This window comes from Portunus trituberculatus, chromosome 35, assembly GCF_017591435.1.
Source record: "Portunus trituberculatus isolate SZX2019 chromosome 35, ASM1759143v1, whole genome shotgun sequence".
Classification (NCBI taxonomy): domain Eukaryota; kingdom Metazoa; phylum Arthropoda; class Malacostraca; order Decapoda; family Portunidae; genus Portunus; species Portunus trituberculatus.
Genome location: NC_059289.1, coordinates 1,417,170 through 1,435,103, shown reverse-complemented (window position 1 = coordinate 1,435,103; position 17,934 = coordinate 1,417,170). Strand labels below are relative to the sequence as shown.

General features: G+C 44.1%; 2 protein-coding genes and 1 long non-coding RNA gene across 4 annotated transcripts in view; 2 read left to right on the top strand and 1 right to left on the bottom strand.

Moving 5' to 3' along the window:
* Nucleotides 1-3,309, top strand: part of LOC123513085 — a 65,598-nt gene extending 62,289 nt beyond the window's left edge. The window contains exon 3 of the long non-coding RNA XR_006677255.1: nt 3,249-3,309. This is a non-coding gene — a long non-coding RNA (uncharacterized LOC123513085). The remainder of the gene's footprint in view (nt 1-3,248) is intronic.
* Nucleotides 3,310-7,600: 4,291 nt separating this feature from the next.
* Nucleotides 7,601-15,746, top strand: LOC123513083 (protein Wnt-5b-like). Its single transcript, XM_045269937.1, has 6 exons — nt 7,601-7,731; nt 8,677-8,812; nt 9,292-9,424; nt 9,943-10,088; nt 10,521-10,640; nt 12,752-15,746. The coding sequence occupies exons 1-6, from the start codon at nt 7,632-7,634 to the stop codon at nt 12,951-12,953; spliced, it is 837 nt and encodes a 278-aa protein (XP_045125872.1). The 5' UTR covers nt 7,601-7,631; the 3' UTR covers nt 12,954-15,746.
* Nucleotides 11,554-17,771, bottom strand: LOC123513084 (thymidylate kinase-like). 2 transcript variants are annotated; one of them, XM_045269939.1, is made up of 2 exons: nt 17,524-17,771; nt 11,554-12,642 (listed from the first exon to the last, which is right to left on the bottom strand). In XM_045269939.1, exon 2 carries the CDS (start codon nt 12,546-12,548, stop codon nt 11,877-11,879), a length of 672 nt encoding a protein of 223 aa, XP_045125874.1. In that variant the 5' UTR covers nt 12,549-12,642; nt 17,524-17,771; the 3' UTR covers nt 11,554-11,876. The 2 variants fall into 2 exon arrangements, with proteins under 2 accessions (XP_045125874.1, XP_045125873.1); XM_045269938.1 differs by having other exon boundaries at nt 17,566-17,771.
* Between the last annotated feature and the right edge of the window lie 163 nt (nt 17,772-17,934).

The following is a 17,934-nucleotide window of genomic DNA, read 5'->3' as shown; positions in this document are numbered from 1 at the left end:
AGATTCTGGCCATTAATCTTCTGAACTCCATAGACCCTTCCTAATGTTAATAAAATGGTCTAATCGTACACAAATTTCAAGGTAAAAATGTGTTACAGTATTGAAGGGGTTACAGAATATTTTTGTTGTGGAAGTGAACGGTGAGGAGGAAGAGAATGATAGCGAATTGCAATTTTTATTTTAAAGGATCGTGTCTTGAATTTGTCTCTTGTTTCAGTTGTCTTGTTATTGTTTCTTAAGGTTAATCCACTGATATATAATCCTGTGCTCAGTGTTTGTGTTTTTTTTTTATGTGAGAGAGGAGGATTGACCAAGGACAGCAAATATATAAACAAAAAAAGGCCCACTCACTCGCCAGTCCCCTTACAGAGCCGATAGAATTAGCCAAAGGAGAGGGACAAACGTTTATTTTTGCACATGTTAAGACGTTCAAGCTGTAGAAAATGTGTTGATATGTCTTGGTATTAGGTTAAGCTGGGTTACTTGAGCCGGTTAACCCCTTCAGTACCATGACGCGTTTTCATATTCATTCTGGTTACTATTTAGCGATTTTATACATCTTCAGAAACTTGTGTAGGGAATTAAACTAGTGAAAATTCTGGCCATTAATCTTTTGACCTCCACAGACCCTTCCTAATGTAAATAAAATCGTCTAATCGCTCCCGAAAACTCAAGGTAAAAATGCGTCCCAGTACTGAAGAAGTTAAAGTGGCTAGTAGCAACGAGTGGCGGTGGGAGGGGAGGTGTGTATGCCAAGAACGGTGCTATAGGTATGTAAATTTTAGTATATGCATTGTGGTATCCGCTTATCCCCTCGAGGCTTGCCAGGACAGGACTCGCGGCTTGTTGGCGGCGGTGGAGGGTCATGAGCGCCATTACCTTGATTAGCTGACGGGGAGAATCGGGACGGGGAGTGGTGACGAAAGGATGGCGGGGAGACAAGGGGAGAGGCAGGAGGAGATGTAGAGACTGGGAGAAGCTGATGGAGAGAGACACAGGGATAGAAATGTTAACGGAGAGACAAGGCAGGAAGAGATTTAGAGACTGGGAGGAGCTGATTGAGAGACACAGGGGATAGATATGTTGACGGAGAGACGGTGAAGAGACAAGGGGAGGCAAGGAGAGAGACTGGGAGGACATAGAGAGAAGAGAGGTATGTTAACGGAGACGGTGAGTAGACAAGAGGAGGCAAGGCAGGGAGAAAAACTGGGAGGACATAGAGAGGAGAGGAGAGGTATAAGGGAGAAAAGAAGTGGTGAGCTGCGTGGTGGAGCTGAATCGAATGAGGAATGGTGAGGGAGGGTGCAGAGAGGAATGAGAGGTGGGAAAGGTGAAAACAGAACAGGAAAGTCAGCGAGTGAACATTTCAACTCTCACGCAGCAGCGAGAATTCAGCGCCCATAACTTTTTTTCCATGGAGGTGCAGTAAGAAGACAATTGTTGCTCATGGAAGAAGACAGAGAAGAGACAAAGGAGACATGGAAGATAAAAGTACAGTGGAGTAGTGGATACACAAAACACCCCCTCTCTCTCTCTCACACTCTCCCTCCATCCACCTCCCTTTGAAGAATAGTGGCTTTCACCGCCAATCAACAAGCAGTTTATTGCACGCCGCGCCATCAAACCAAGCATCTTTTACATGGACATGCGTTAATGGGAGAATAAAAAGACTCCTTAAGGTATTTACGAGCGGCGGCCAGTGTTGCTAACTGACGCATCAACATTCAATCGCAGCACTTCAGCAGCACAAGCGTCACCCACCACCGCCATCACCATCTCTACCACCACCTCCACCTCCACTACAGCCGCCACTTCATGCCCTAACCAGTACCATGACAAGTAAGAGTCGTTTAATGAGCCAAAACTATGCCGTGAAGAGCGGAATATCGCGTGTATGTGAGTGTATATGTGTGTGTATGTGTGTATGTGTCCCCGCGTCCCTCGATCCTTTTGGCGTTGCATTGAGTCGTAAGGTTCTTGATGATGGGGCGTACTGGGAGCGTGGAGGGGCCGGTGGAGGGGGCGTTGGGGAGCTGCCGGGGTCGTGGGGTGCCTTTATGACATCGTAGGACCATTAAGACAGGTCAGATAACTACAGCAAGTCATCTCACGCCGCCTTCATATCGCATCATCCCTCTGCCCCATGTGTCTCCTGCCCGGCGCCGCTACCCTGACGAAACAACACGTCCGCTCCTCCCCCTCAGGATTTTAGGATACCGAGTGCTGTGATTCCTTACGTGTGAGGAAGAGGAGGAGGAGGAGAAGGAGGAGGAGGAGGAGGAGTGTCTTTCTTAGGTATTATGGTGTTGTAAGTGGAAATAAAAGTAACTGTGTCATCGTTATGTTGTAAAGTTAACGATCTCTCTTTTATTTACGAGTGGTTATTCTCTCTCTCTCTCTCTCTCTCTCTCTCTCTCTCTCTCTCTCTCTCTCTCTCTCATTTCCATTATCTCACGCCCTGTCCATCCATTCACACTCTATCGCTCTCTCCTTTATCAACATGCTAGTATTTCTCTCCTTATCTTTACTTTACTTAATTCTCCGATATTCACTTTTCCTTGTGCGTGTTTGTTCTCTTTGTTTTGTTTTTTCTTTACCTCTTTTTTTCTTCTACGTATTCGTCTGTCCTCCTTTCTGTTATATTTGTTCGTTATTTGCTTGCCTGCTTCTGTCACTAGTATTCTGTATGTTTGTGCCTTGTGTCTATTCGGTCCATAGGTTCTCTCTCTCTCTCTCTCTCTCTCTCTCTCTCTCTCTCTCTCTCTCTCTCTCTCTCTCTCTTTAGCTGTTTTTTCTAATATTTCCATGTTGTTACAGCTCAAAGTTATTATATCTATTTTCTATTTATCCAACTTTGTTTTTCCATCTAGCTATCTATTTGTTTATCTACTTACCTATCTATCTATCTATCTATCTATCTATCTATCTGTGTATCTATCTATTTACCTATCTCTCTCTCTATGTATCTATCTTTGTGTGTCTGTCTGTCTCTAGTAATGGAGGATATCCTTTCTTTCATGTGATAAGAGTAAAGATAATTAGCTAAGTAACTAACTATGTGATTCACTGACAAACAAAATAGATCAATGAAAATTTCTTAGATGATTAGCTTCCCGGCATTACACACACACACACACACACACACACACACACACACACACACACACACACACACACACACACACACACACACACACAGGCCTGAACCCCCCAGCTGACCCACACTCTCTCTCTCTCTCTCATTACAGGCTCCTTGGACTCAACAGTGCCCAGATGCAGAGTTCGGCGGAGCTGGAGCCACAGGTTGGGTTGGGTTGGGTTGGGGTTGGGTTGGGTTGGGTTGGGTTGGGTTGGGTTGGGTTGGGTTGGGTTAGGTTGGGTTGGGTTGGGTTGGGTTGGGTTGGGTTGGGTTGGGTTGGGTTGGGTTGGGTTGGGTTGGGTTGGGTTGGGTTGGGTTGGGTTGGGTTGGGTTGGGTTGGGTTGGGGGTTGGGTTGGGTTGGGTTGGGTTGGGTTGGGTTGGGTTGGGTTGGGTTGGGTTGGGTTGGGTTGGGTTAGGTTGGGTTGGGTTGGGTTGGGTTGGGTTGGGTTGGGTTGGGTTGGGTTGGGTTGGGTTGGGTTGGGTTGGGTTGGGTTGGGTTGGGTTGGGTTGGGTTGGGTTGGGTTGGGTTGGGTTGGGTTGGGTTGGGTTGGGTTGGGTTGGGTTGGGTTGGGTTGGGTTGGGTTGGGTTGGGTTGGGTTGGGTTGGGTTGGGTTGGGTTGGGTTGGGTTGGGTTGGGTTGGGTTGGGTTGGGTTGGGTTGGGTTGGGTTGGGTTGGGTTGGGTTGGGTTGGGTTGGGTTGGGTTGGGTTGGGTTGGGTTGGGTTGGGTTGGGTTGGGTTGGGTTGGGTTGGGTTGGGTTGGGTTGGGTTGGGTTGGGTTGGGTTGGGTTGGGTTGGGTTGGGTTGGGTTGGGTTGGGTTGGGTTGGGTTGGGTTGGGTTGGGTTGGGTTGGGTTGGGTTGGGTTGGGTTGGGTTGGGTTGGGTTGGGTTGGGTTGGGTTGGGTTGGGTTGGGTTGGGTTGGGTTGGGTTGGGTTGGGTTGGGTTGGGTTGGGTTGGGTTGGGTTGGGTTGGGTTGGGTTGGGTTGGGTTGGGTTGGGTTGGGTTGGGTTGGGTTGGGTTGGGTTGGGTTGGGTTGGGTTGGGTTGGGTTGGGTTGGGTTGGGTTGGGTTGGGGGTTGGGTTGGGTTGGGTTGGGTTGGGTTGGGTTGGGTTGGGTTGGGTTGGGTTGGGTTGGGTTGGGTTGGGTTGGGTTGGGTTGGGTTGGGTTGGGTTGGGTTGGGTTGGGTTGGGTTGGGTTGGGTTGGGTTGGGTTGGGTTGGGTTGGGTTGGGTTGGGTTGGGTTGGGTTGGGTTGGGTTGGGTTGGGTTAGGTTGGGTTGGGTTAGGTTGGGTTGGGTTGGGTTGGGTTGGGTTTAGTCCAGACTGATTTCTTCTGGGTCTGCTTCAGAATCTTTCCAGATCATCATCATAATCTAGGCTGGCGCTTTCCAGGTCAGCCTCATAACCCAGACTCTCCACGTCCAGGTCAGCCTCAGAATCCGTGCTGTCCTGGTCCAGGGCGTCCTGGAAGTCATCCTCAGGATCCTGGCTGACCTGGTCCAAGGCGTCCTGGAAGTCATCCTCAGGATCCGTGCTGACCTGGTCCAGGGCATCCTGGAAGTCAGCCTCGGGATGGAGGCGGGCCTGCCGGAGCACCCCCCCGTGCGGCCGACAGAGTCGCCATTGCCAACCCGCTTGCCGTTGCAGAACAGCGCCGTGTAGGTCTGACTGCTTCCTCCTTTTCCCACCCACGAGGCAGAAGTAGAGGGCCGCCTGGTTCCCTCTGGCGGTGCACTTGAGAGCCCGCAGAAGGTCAGCCAGGGCATTTCCTTCTCCAAGACGCGGGTGCCACCTGCAAAGCAAGTCACCGTAACGGGAGTCTCCCCGTCCTTCTTCATCAGACGGTCCAGCTTGATGGTCGCCACCTGGGCGGCGGCATGTAGCCCCGTCTCCTCGTCCTTGCCGTGGAAGGTAAAGGCAGCCAGGAGCCGCCTCTTCCTCCAGCACCAGCAGGAGGTCCTCCTGTAGGACAGCTTGATGCCATTCACCTTGCCGCAGTCGCCCTACAGGCTGAGCCCTGAGGTCACTTTGAGTGCAGAATATTTCTGTCCCATTGAATTGCTTCCTCAACTAAATTCAAATCATGTGAGTCACTGCAAAAAATTAGAGGAACCTCAACTCGCCTTTACCGAGCTTGACCCTTTTTTTCCTTCAGAGATGCTGGTCAGCAGAGAGAGAGAGAGAGAGAGAGAGAGAGAGAGAGAGAGAGAGAGAGAGAGAGAGAGAGAGAGAGAGAGAGAGAGAGAGAGAGAGAGAGAGAGAGAGAGAGAGTCCATCCCGGGCCGGGCTGGTGTGTACAGTTTTCCGGCGCTAACACAATTACAGAGAGAACGACATTCCGGGACCCGCCAATATATCCTTTATTCTCTCCGAGGCGGCGTCTGGCGCTGCGCCCTCTCTTTCACACACACACACACACACACACACACACACACACACACACACACACACACACACACACACGCCCGGCAGTTCAGTGGTTAGAGCGCTGGCTTCACAAGCCAGAGGACCGGGGTTCGATTCCCCGGCCGGGTGGAGATATTTGGGTGTGTCTCCTTTCACATGTAGCCCCTGTTCACCTAGCAGTGAGTAGGTACGGGATGTAAATCGAGGAGTTGTGACCTTGTTGTCCCGGTGTATGGTGCCTGGTCTCAGGCCTATCCGAAGATCGGAAATAATGAGCTCTGAGCTCGTTCCGTAGGGTAACGTCTGGCTGTCTCGTCAGAGACTGCAGCAGATCAAACAGTGAAACACACACACACACACACACACACACACACACACACACACACACATTACCTTCTATCTACCATATCATTGCCACTTACGTTCCTCCTCCTCCTCCTCCTCCTCTTCCTCCTCTTGTATATATTGTAGATTGCAGAGGCTAATGATATAACTCCACAAGACAACAGTACAATGAGATGATCAACAATGCATTAAGAATAAAGACTCGTGCTGTGCTGTATTCTCTCACTGGTGTCCATATGAAAGACGCAATGAACTTGATTCAAACCTTAGACAGATACTGAGAAAAAAAAATCAACGAGAAAAAGAGATAGAAGGAGGAAGAAAAGTTATCGAGGTGGATCTGCTGTAGAGAACAAAGCTAGGTAAGGGTGGAGGGATTGGTGGAAGGTGGAAGGAATGCAGGAGAAAAGAACAGTAGAGGTGGTGGACAGGAAGAAAGGGAGACTAGAAGGTGTAAAGAAAAGGAAGAAAGAAACGGATATGGATAGAAGAAGTGAGGTGGAGGATTGGGAGATTTGTATAAGAGGGTGGAGGGAATAGTGGAGAAAAGAGGGATAATAGAGATGGAGGAGAGGAAGAGAGAGGCTAAGATATGTAAGGAAAAGGAAGAAAGGTGCAGATAAGGAAGGTGGAGGTAAGAGTTAAAAGAATGAGAAACGAATGATGGATGGAGAAAAGAAGGAATGAAAGAGGTGGAAGGGAGAAAAGTAGATAGAGGTAAAGTGGAAGAATGGAAACACCGAATGAAAAAAAAGAAAATAAAAAAAGATTAAAGAAAAGTTGCTACAAGCGGAACTGAAAGGCGGAACAAGGAAAGATCAGTACGTAAGTAAATAAGAAGATGAAGTTAAGTAGTGAGATGAATGAGAGAGGGGAAATAAGAGAGGGAGAGATACATGGGCTCCTCACTTCATCACTCGCAGCCTCCCTCACTCTCCCTCCTCTCCCGGCCTGGCATCTCTCTCACATCAGACTTCAATCATACTAATTAAAAACTTGTGAAGTCTCCGCGCCCTAACGATGTGCCTGTTGCGCCGCGCTTGTCTGGAGGAGGAGGAGGAGGAGGAGGAGGAGGAGGAGGAGGAGGAGGAGGAAGAAGAGAGAAGAGAGAGGGGAGAAGAATGGATGGTAGGAGGGTAGACATAGAAGTGGTATTGCGTCTTTATCTAATTTTCTTGTGCTTCTTGTTAAGAGAGAGAGAGAGAGAGAGAGAGAGTGGGGCTAGTGGGCGTCGCTCCTCCCAGATGAGTAGCGCCTTTCAACACCATGCAAATTTCTCTCTCTCTCTCTCTCTCTCTCTCTCTCTAGTAGTAGTAGTAGTAGTTTTTGTTGTTGCAGTACTTGTTATTATTATTGTTGTTGTTGTTGCAGTAATACAAGTAATAGGAATAGTACAAAGAAAAGGACTAGTAGTAGTAGTAGTAGTAGTAGTAGTAGTAGTAATAGTAGTAGTAGTAGTAGTAGTAGTAGTAGTAGTAGTTGTTGTTGTTGTTGCTGTAGTAGTAGTAGCAAATGAAGCAGTAGTAGTAGTAGTAGTAGTAGTAGTAGTAGCAGTAGTAGTAGTAGTAGTAGTAGTAGTAGTAGTAGTAGTAGTAATAGTAGCAGTTGAAATAGTAGTAGTAGTAGTAGTAGTAGTAGTAGTAGTTGTTGTTGTTGTTGTTGTTGTTGACGTCCTTATGGCAACAGTAACAATAACTCCCACATGTCCCCTACCTACCGCAGACTGTGAGCCAGGGCGCCAGGATGGGCATCAGTCAGTGCCAGCACCAGTTTAGTATGCACCGATGGAACTGCTCCACCTTCAGCGACTCCCCCTACGTGTTCGGCCACCTCCTCCGCATCAGTGAGTCATGGGAAAAGGAAAACCAAAACTGCGAGACCCAATTAAACCTATACGTGTCATTTTCTTAGTAAAAACACGCTTATCTATTCTCGCATTCATGAATTTGTATAATCCTGTAGAATTCTCAACTGCCTTGCCACTAACAACCTGTCATGAGTCCCCATCTCTCTCAGTACTTGTTGATTGGAAGGGTTTCAAAGTTTTGTGTTGGGAGTGTGGTATGATGAGTTAGGAGTGATTCTGTTGTCAGTTGTGGAGTGAAGGGACGAGATGAAGTGACTAGTGGAGTGAAGGGACGAGTTAAAGTGACTAGTGGAGTGAAGGGACGAATTAATGTGACTCGTGGAGTGAAGGGACGAGTTAAAGTGACTAGTGGAGTGAAGGGACAAGTTAAAGTGACTAGTGGAATGAAGGGACGAGTTGAAGTGACTAGTGGAGTGAAGGGACGAGTTGAAGTGTCTAGTGGAGTGAAGGGACACGTTAATGTGACTGGTGGAGTGAAGGGACGAGCTGAAGTAACTAGTGGAGTGAAGGGACGAGTTGAAGTGACTGGTGGAATGAAGGGACGAGTTGAAGTGACTGGTGGAGTGAAGGACTAGGGAATCATTGTACTAGGACAGGTGGAGGAGTGAATGGACTAGGAGTAATTTTAATGGCAGTAGTGAAGGACTAATGAACCAGGTGTTATCATAATGGAGAGCTGAAAAAGTGAAGGACTTGGGATTAATTCAAATAGGAGTGGTTATAGAATTAAGAGAACAAGTGTGAAGATCTTAGGAATGATTCTTAATGGGAGTAATGGTGGAATGAAAGACCAGAGTGATTGTAATGAAAGAAATGACACGGAGAAACTGGAAGCGATTATTTGTGGAATATTCAACGGAGTACTCAGCCAGTCACCCTCCTTGTGTACATATGAGTGAACGTACACGCTTCCCCCGGCAGAGAGCAGGGAGAAGGCTTACGTGTACGCCATCTCAGCGGCGGGCGTGGCTTACAGCGTGACGCGAGCCTGTAGCCGCGGGGAGCTGACGGAGTGTGGCTGTGATGAGCGGATCCGCCAGCGACCCACGCGAGGCAGGTACGGCGCAGGTGGTTTGTGATGGATAGATTGATATGTCTTGTTATTATTGTGTTTATAAGAGTGGCTTTGACCCATGGCAACAAGAAAAAGGGCTGAAAAGGAAAGGTTCACTGGAGAGGCTAGTCCAAAACGATGTACGACATAGATATATAGTTAAATGAAAAGATCGATTATAGAGATAGAAACAGAAACATATATTGAGACAAAATATTGGTTCTTCTTTTCTTCTTCTTCCCAGAATTCAGAAGTGGAAGCATTAATTAACAAATTTTAATAGCAACCTGTCTATCTCCCCTCTCTCTCTCTCTCCTGGGTACATCAATTAAAAACACACCCCGTGCAGAGCTTATTAAGTGTTTGGGCTGATCGTTCAGATATTGTCACCGGTGAAGGGCAGTAACGATGTAAGCTTGTCACTGCTTCCCTCTCTCTTCCTCTACGTGTCACTACAGCTCAGATATGGCTCTCCCGGACAGGTGGGTGTGGGGCGGGTGCTCGGAGGACCTGCGTTTTGGTGAGTACTTCAGCAAGGAGTTCGTGGATGCGAGGGAGGCGAGGAACACAGCGGAGGGACTCATGAACTTGCATAACAATGAGGCCGGACGACGGGTGAGAGAGAGAGAGAGAGAGAGAGTGTGTGTGTGTGTGTGTGTGTGTGTGTGTGTGTGTCCTCCTAATTGGAACACTGTATTCATGAGATCCTTAGTCCACCACCAGCAAAATAACTTTCCCTCACTAAACAAGCTGCAGTGAAGGTCAGAACGGTTTTTGCAGCACAGTGTGGCTAATTGTTCTTATCAGTGTGACGGCTTCTCACCTCCAGCAAAATCCCTTACAAGAAACTGGCCAGTCTTAGAACGTGTCATAGGATTGACTTAAAGCTATAGGAGGTAGAAGAATGGATTTGTACAGTTATAAGTTATGATAATATTGTTACCTATTCCTCGTGTTTTCATATAATCTCAGTTGCCTGGTTTTGAAGGAAGACTATCAGCTGGTCAGAGGACTCATGAATAATGTAAAGCACTAAGAATACTGGACAGTGACGTGTTAACTGACTGTTGAGGTTGACTGTTCTGTCCAGACTCAGCTCAGACATCTCATCACTAAATCGGCATCTCCCTCAGGCCATCAGGTCAGAAATGGAGTTAGTGTGCAAATGCCACGGCGTCTCGGGGTCCTGCTCCATGCGGGTGTGTTGGCGCAGGATGGGAGCCTTCACAAACATTGGCGACTCCATCCTGCAGCGCTTTGAGGGAGCCTCCATCGTCAGGTAATGCCATACTAGTGACTTCACGCCTTGTATATTGTTATGACCATGTACTCAATATATTTCCACTCCTTTAGGAATCCAACACCACCTCACTATGAGCAACAAAGTCTGAAAACACTGATAATAATAAAAAGGGACCTGAAAGAATAGGTTTAAGAATTTTTCTTTTATCTTAACCAGTATATTCCTATTGTTGGCTGTTAAACAAAGATCTCAGTATCAGGAATTAGGGATGACTGTACCAAATCACAGCATTAAATTACAACATTCATAATTATCTGCATTAATTTATTATATAGTTCCTTTTGGTTTGACACATTTATGTTGGTCTTTCACACTATTAGCAGCAATTTTATGAACATTAGCAGTACTGTTTCTACTCGTCTAGCATAATAACTGTTCCTGTCACTTTCATATTTCCTTTCCTGACAGATTTGTAAAGAAGAGAAAGAGAAAGAAACTCCGGCCCCTGAAGAGAGGCTTCAAGCGCCCCACCAGACGGGACCTGGTATACCTGGAGGAGTCCCCAGACTACTGCACCAGGAATGAGGAGTAAGGCCATACATTATGCTGCCTTTAGAAACTCAGGCATACATACTCACACATACATACAGACATAAACACACAGGATATGAACTAAAGACTGCTTGGATTTTTTTATTTTGGCATTATCTTGATGTTATAAAAGTATTAACACAGCTACAATATCTAAAATTATTAAATAATATATTTCATATTTGTATAAGAAGACTTTATTAATTCATCAGGTTTTGACTTTTATTTGGTATATTTCTAAACCACCACCATTCTTAAACTTTACTGGTGTAAATTACATAAAATATCTTGGGTAAAGGACTAAGGCATGAGGCAGCAGCAGCAGCAGCAGAGAACACATTAGTGGTGGACAGACTCAGGCATCCAGGTGACCAGGTCTTGGCTCCTGATGTCACCATTAAACAATTCAATAGACAGTAGTGAACACATTACAAATCTTGACTTGATGTTGATAATAAACAAATAAACAGTAATAGCAACAATGATAATAGTAATAATATAATTGTACTAGTAGTATCTTATGCATGCGATACTACTAGTGCTTCCTGTCAGGCCTGGCTATGGATGGATGTGGTCAGCTGCCCTATAAGTTCTATAAGTTCCTGAAGTGTTGTAAGGTGGTGTGTGTGTGTGTGTGTGTGTGTGTGTGTGTGTGTGTGTGTGTGTGTGTGTGTGTGTGTGTGTGTGTGTGTGTGTGTGTGTTCACAGTCGCCTCCTGGTCACTCAGCCAGTCTTCCCCATTACGGAGCAAATTCAGAGCTAATAGACTGGTCTTCGGGTAGGACTGAGACCACACCACACTCCACACACCGGGAAAGCGAGGCCACAACCCCTCGAATTACTTCCCGTACCTACTTACTGCTAGGTGAACAGGGGCTACACATTAAGAGGCTCACCCATTTGCCTCGCTGTGTGTGTGTGTGTGTGTGTGTGTGTGTGTTGCTTTGTCTAGGCTATTCCTTGTGGGATTATCAGCCTGGTATACAGATAGGTAGATCGTACCATACGATTGTAACAAGATGTCATTCCAATATCATATGTTTTATAGCAATAGTTTATCAATTGTTTTTTTGGCATAAGCTAGATTTGGATAATAAATGCGATTATAGAACGTTATAAGTTGTAACACTAAAGTAAAATTGACAACATTATTTTATCAGCAGTAAGACTCCATTGCACATTTGTATCATGAAATGGTGAGATCACAGGAGAATGTAGTTGCTGTTGACTAGGTTATGACCACCAGAGGCCAGGAAGTGGCCCAAACTTTGACTCTTTCATTACTCTCTCTACCTCTGCCTCCATGCTTCTCTGCACCTCTTCTATACTTTTGCTTGCATCGATCATCTTCCATGTGTCATCCCTCAATGCCATGTAGTTCTTGTAAACCCTCTGTTGAAACTTGAGCTCCTCATAGCGTTCACTGCCATACTCTCCTCGTGTGGCAGCCTGTTCAAGCGGGAGGTCCAGGAACAGCACAACGTCAGGCTTGGGCAAACCGGCATCACTGCCTTTGCACCACTGCAGCCCAAGACTTTCCTTGGCAGCAGAGAACGCCACCCCAGAGAAAGCATAACGGTCAATGATTACTGATGCACCAGATTTCAGAGTTGATATTATCTTGGGGTGACTTTCCCACCTGTTTGCAGAGAACAAAAGGTGAATGACTTGATCTTCTAAATTGACGCCTCGGCTCAAGTAACTGTCGATGAGACAACCAATCGGGGTTGTGCGATCTGGAAATCTCATAAATATTGCCTTGCGGTCACTGCCATTCAGATATTCAACCAGTTTCATGGCCTGTGTTGTCTTGCCGGTGCGGTCACACCCCTCGATCACAATCAGGGCTCCACGGCGAGGTGGTGCTGCCACAGATGTGGTGCTATTACAGCTGCTGTAGTTCATCCTTCTTAGATGGCTGAGCACACACGGCACAGCCTTCTCTATTACTCTCCTGGCTATTTTTGGATCCTGCAGATAAGCAGCAAGTGTCTACAATCTGAGGGAAGAATAACAATAAATCAGTGATCATGTAAATCACTTTAAATGTTTTACTACTCTGTTAATTCATTATCATTTGTTGTTATTTTTTTCAAATCTATCTGCAGTCTTGGTGTGCTGGGGACAACTGGTCGGCTCTGCAACAAGACAAGCTGGGGCATGGATGGCTGCCGGCTACTGTGCTGCGGCCGTGGTTACCAGACCATGGTAAAGGAAGTGACGGAAAAGTGCAATTGTAGGTTTGTTTGGTGTTGTAAGGTTCACTGTGAGAAGTGTCAGGTGTCTCGTGAGGAACATTATTGTAACTAAGTGTGGTTAGTTTAAGGCGAGTCAATGCAAGGCTAGAAATCAACCTTTGGCAGAGGAAGCAATGGGATGTGTGCCACCTAACCTAACTGACATTTTGTATTCTCTAGACACTGTACCCATGTTTCTTAGATCTTGCATGTACGAATAATTCATCTTATATTTTCAATTATACATTTTTGTTGATTTAACAGATCTACTTCACTTATATGTATATTAGAGTGTTCCAGAAATATAAATATAAATGTCAGAGCTTTATGGAAATCTGGGATTGATTACTAAATGGCCTGAGTACACTGCTAACGTGCAGCAAACTGGGACGAGATTTTTTCTCATTGATTTATGCTAAGTGAATTTACTGAACTGTGTATTTCTGACTGCACCACACACTTCTGTTTCATCTGTTGGGTAGAGGACACATTCATGGTGTTATGGAACCTTTGTCCATTCTGAATAATTTTTTTGTGAAGGTGGATTTCAGAATTTTATAACTGCAATGCTTTACCGTGAGTGGAGATGTAAGTTACATCAGCTGCTGTATGTAGAACCAGATATAGCTAAAGTGTTTACTTCAGTACTGCTCTTTTTTAACATAAAAACCATATTAAATTTTAGTCATGTTTATTCATCTGACAAATGATTAAATTGAAAAGGATTTATTTCAGTCCAGGTCATAATACACTACTCTTTTAATATTAAATTACACAATTTTCTTTTTATGCACAACTGGATTCAAATAAGGATCAAGTGGCAATTCACTACTGTGCTGACAAAAACATATCAGCTACCTTTGTTCACAAAATATTGCAAACTATTATTTTAATTCCTTATTTTGAGGAATGTGCAAAGTTTAAAGATGTCGTCTAGAACTTCCTCCCCTAAACTGTGTTATAAAGGGAACGTTTCCTTTGTAAAACTGCTGTTTCTTGTAAATTGTTCCTTCAACATTGATTTGTCAACACTCAGTTTTATAAAAGGAAATACTGTATGTAGTTCATACTATCTTTAGAATGCAGAACGGAAAAAAAGAAAACATTTTTCTAAATAAGTGAAATCCCTCCAGAAATGTTCATTCGTCCAATCAAAGATTCTCTTTTAAACATTTGCAATAAAATTTATTTTGACCCATTCTATTCATATCTAATGCTTCTTAACTTGCTAAGAGGATGGCTATGATAGGACTCTGCAGGTTGATAGGGATCCTTAGAGCAGTGGCTGACTGGCAGTAGCTGGAAAACACAGTAGGATGTCTGTGGCCACAGCAAACTCTGATATGAGGAATTTGTGCTGTGGTCATACTAGCAACTACCAGCACTTATTGGCTGGGTGAACTGATATCTGTCAATATCCCAAATACATAACTCTAATTCTAACACCACTTGGCACTTCATACTGTCCAGACACACCATGAGTCAGGCACAGATTTCCCCATCACCAACACAACTGTACCATCCAGACAGCTCTGAGTGTGCTCCAGAACCTGACTTACCCACAGGTGAACTAAGCTCTGTGCCAATCATTACTCGGTCACAGAAAACAAGCCTCTTTAATAAACCAAAATAATTCTACACTTCAGAATTCTTATTATGATGAGCTATTTCCCTTGAATTTGTGAGTGGGTCCATTGCTGTGGACACTGTGATGCACCCATTCTTCAGCCAGTTGGGCTTGAAGTGTGTTGTTGTGTTTGGCTGAGATCATACAAGCATGAATACTTTTTTGAAGAGTATAAAAGCCACACTGTCTGTCACTCAACAGTTCCTTAGTTTCAAGGGGATCATGCTGCTTGGGTATCCTCTGAAATACCCTGCTTAGACTCAACACTTCCAGTCAACTAAATGTATGAGTTGTTACCACAAGTGATCTGCTGTGAATTTCAATAACCATCAATGTTTCATTTCCTTGCGCTATGAAGTAAAACAATACTGACTTGTTTAGCTAGAAGGAACACCAGTGGAGCCTAGTACCACACCTGGCACTGTCTCTTTGGCCTCTAGTAATGTTACCGCACCATTTTAAGTTTTGCTCCGTGTACCTGATCCTCATTTTGTAAATACAGACAGGGCTGTATGTAGCTCATGTGAGATTGTGTATATAGCAAATATTGTTTCTTCAGGATGATGTAGTAATTGTGTGTGTGTATATAAAGTATTATTTTAAGAGAGAAGTGAAGACTAACATTGGAATACCAAAAGTTGCTCCTGTACACACTTTCACATGTGCATGGATTTGCTAATACAGTGAGTAATGACTGCAATATAGTGTGAATACCAGAGCAATTCATTTTATTATATGTATGATTATATATTATTGAGTACTGAATATAAATTAATCTAATATTAGAATATATCATGGATCAAATACTAATTAAAGCAACATAAACATTTAGATCTCAGATAACTCTAAAAGGTTAGAGATAAAATTTGTTTATATGTAATTACTGTTAAGATTTTCTTTTACATTTAGAAGTGTTACTGTAGTGACAACAGTGACCCTTGCATGCATTCTCAAGATAACGTGTTTTGTCATGTATACATATATTCATGATAGTCTATATGAAGCATGATAAGAGAGCCTTGTCTTTGTTAATGCATTACTCTGAAAGCATTCAGATGCAGTACAGTCACCAGTGGTAGGCAATGACTCAGTGTATGTCAATTTTCAAACACAGTTGCCATGTGGGGCCATCCACAAGGCAGCTGGGTTCCCTCAGGTTCAATTGACAATGATTGGCTCTTGTTTTAGGTGACTTGTGAGTTGTGCACTGGCAAGACATCTTAATAAATGTAGGGATGACATTTGTTTCCATTGACCTCAATGATTAAAACAAAGTTTTACATTCTTTGGGAAAATTTTCTGAGGCAGATCTGCCTGGCCATTCACAACACTGCTGGGCTGAAGCAATACTGCCACCACATTCCCTATACACCACGAAAGGTGACGAAAACCTCCAAGACTAAAGCACAAGGTATGACACTATCTTCACTACCTTCCTATAAGGGGACGTCAGGTGGGTATCAGAGTTACACTGTAGAGCAATAGGTCCTCAACAGTTACAGAGTGGCTTAAGTTACATTTGTCACCACTCTGGCTTAAGATGTCCTGGCAGGGTGTCTGTGATTTGAAAGACAATAGTGCTAACTGGATCTGCCTGTTCTAAATTTAATATGTCATCTTCCTATCAGTGAGGCAAATGTTATAACCACAGCATTAGTGAGGTGCAATATGTCCGGTAAGTGTTCCAATCAGTGCTCCAGGAGTCATTCAAAGCTACAAGAATTAAGGTATAATTTGTGCTTCAACAAGATATGGTATACATTAATGACAAACTCTGAAGGGTAAAGTAAAGGCAGAAATTAAGTAATGAGTAGGTATGGTATGGTCCTTCCTTAGTCAGTGCCACTTAACTATTTTATATGACAATTTTGACTCATTATTATTGCAAAATCAAATATCCCAAGATATCCCCACCTTCCTTCTAGTTACTAGTAAGCTCAGGGTGTGTAGGAATGCTGGGTCTTCACTCTAGCAAGCCTTAGCAGACATTATTTCCAAGACCCTGGCACACCTGCAGGTTTGAGATGCCCCATTATTTCACAGGCAGTGTCCCTACTTCTTAGACTAGGGGTTCTCAACCTGGAGTTCATGAACCCCCAAGGATGCACAAGAATATTTTCACAGATACTTAGATAGCTAGCCGAGCTAATAATATCCTTTGCAGTATATTATCAGTCACTAAATCAACATTCTGGTCGATATCAGATTACTGGGTGTTCGGGTAGATGGCCTTAAGACTCGGGTTTTTTTTTTTTTTTTAATGATATAAAAAGGTGGAGAATCCCGTACTAGAATTTAATGAACATGGTAGCCAACCACCAGAATAAACCGGATAAGGGGAAGAAAATCCAGGCCATGATTTCAAAACTAAATCAGTCATTACAATATCTAAGTAGAGGACTTTCAAAGTTGTGCCAACTGCTGTGTTTCTGCAAGTTAAAGTATTTGTCATGTATCAGTCTCAGCCACATGCTAGTGAAGTCCTTCCCATTACTAACCAAATGTTACAATCTCTACTCAGAGCTGTGTTGCTCCTACTGTCAGGCTCAATAACTCCAATAGTTAAGTAACCCTTCATGATTATTTTCCATGATCACCATTAGTTTCTGATTAATATCTAATTAATATGATTTTCTTGAAATGGAAAAGAACATTCACAACTAAACAAAGTTGAAACATATAGTATACAGTGATGCAATAAAACTTTAAAATTTATCAATGAAAATTTAAAAAAAAATCTAATTAAAGTAGATACCCCGGTGGAGCAAATAAACACCTGAAATACACACACACTGAACAAGGAGACCAGGAAAAAGTCACAGCCAAAGTGAACATGGACTTATCCAAGTCGAAAATTCAATCCCGGATCAATACTGCCTGCCACGTAACCACCGCCATTACTTAAGCTAATTACATCACATAAGCCCACGCCATGCACGCACACACACACAAATCAATAACTTTCCTATAAAAAAAACACAATCTGGCGGTGAGTCAAGGGAACTGAAGTAAATACCTTAAGACTTCCTGTAATAAGACAAGCCAGGACGCCTCTCACCTCGTCTCTTGCTGCCACACGTGTCTTCTTATTCCTCTCCTTTTATATTAACCAGTTCCTTCCTCACGTCACCTTTGCCTTCCTGTTCCCGTTGCCTGTGACTTCACGTACTTGTAATGAAGCTAAGACAAGGAAAAATTCCTTAATCCCGGTCAAATGTCACTTCGTAGGTGTCTCTCGGCCTCCTGTTTCCCGCCAAATGAGAAGGAAATTGTGAAAAATATTCATGTAAACATGAAGGGGATACGGGAGAAACCTTGGAAAAATTCTTGATATTTTGCAGATTTGCGCTGTTTCATTCTAAATTATACTATTTTTGAGATGTTTGTACTCTAATATGTTGTTTTAATTCATTATTGTTACATATAT

Excerpts from the sequence above, each read along its gene's own strand:
- LOC123513083 (XM_045269937.1), top strand. The coding sequence starts at position 7,632 with ATGGGCATCAGTCAGTGCCAGCACCAGTTTAGTATGCACCGATGGAAC. Across the intron at positions 7,732-8,676 it reads CGGCCACCTCCTCCGCATCA|AGAGCAGGGAGAAGGCTTAC; the intron begins GTGAGTCATGGG and ends TTCCCCCGGCAG. Across the intron at positions 10,089-10,520 it reads GAGGGAGCCTCCATCGTCAG|ATTTGTAAAGAAGAGAAAGA; the intron begins GTAATGCCATAC and ends CTTTCCTGACAG.
- LOC123513084 (XM_045269939.1), bottom strand. The coding sequence starts at position 12,548 with ATGAACTACAGCAGCTGTAATAGCACCACATCTGTGGCAGCACCACCT.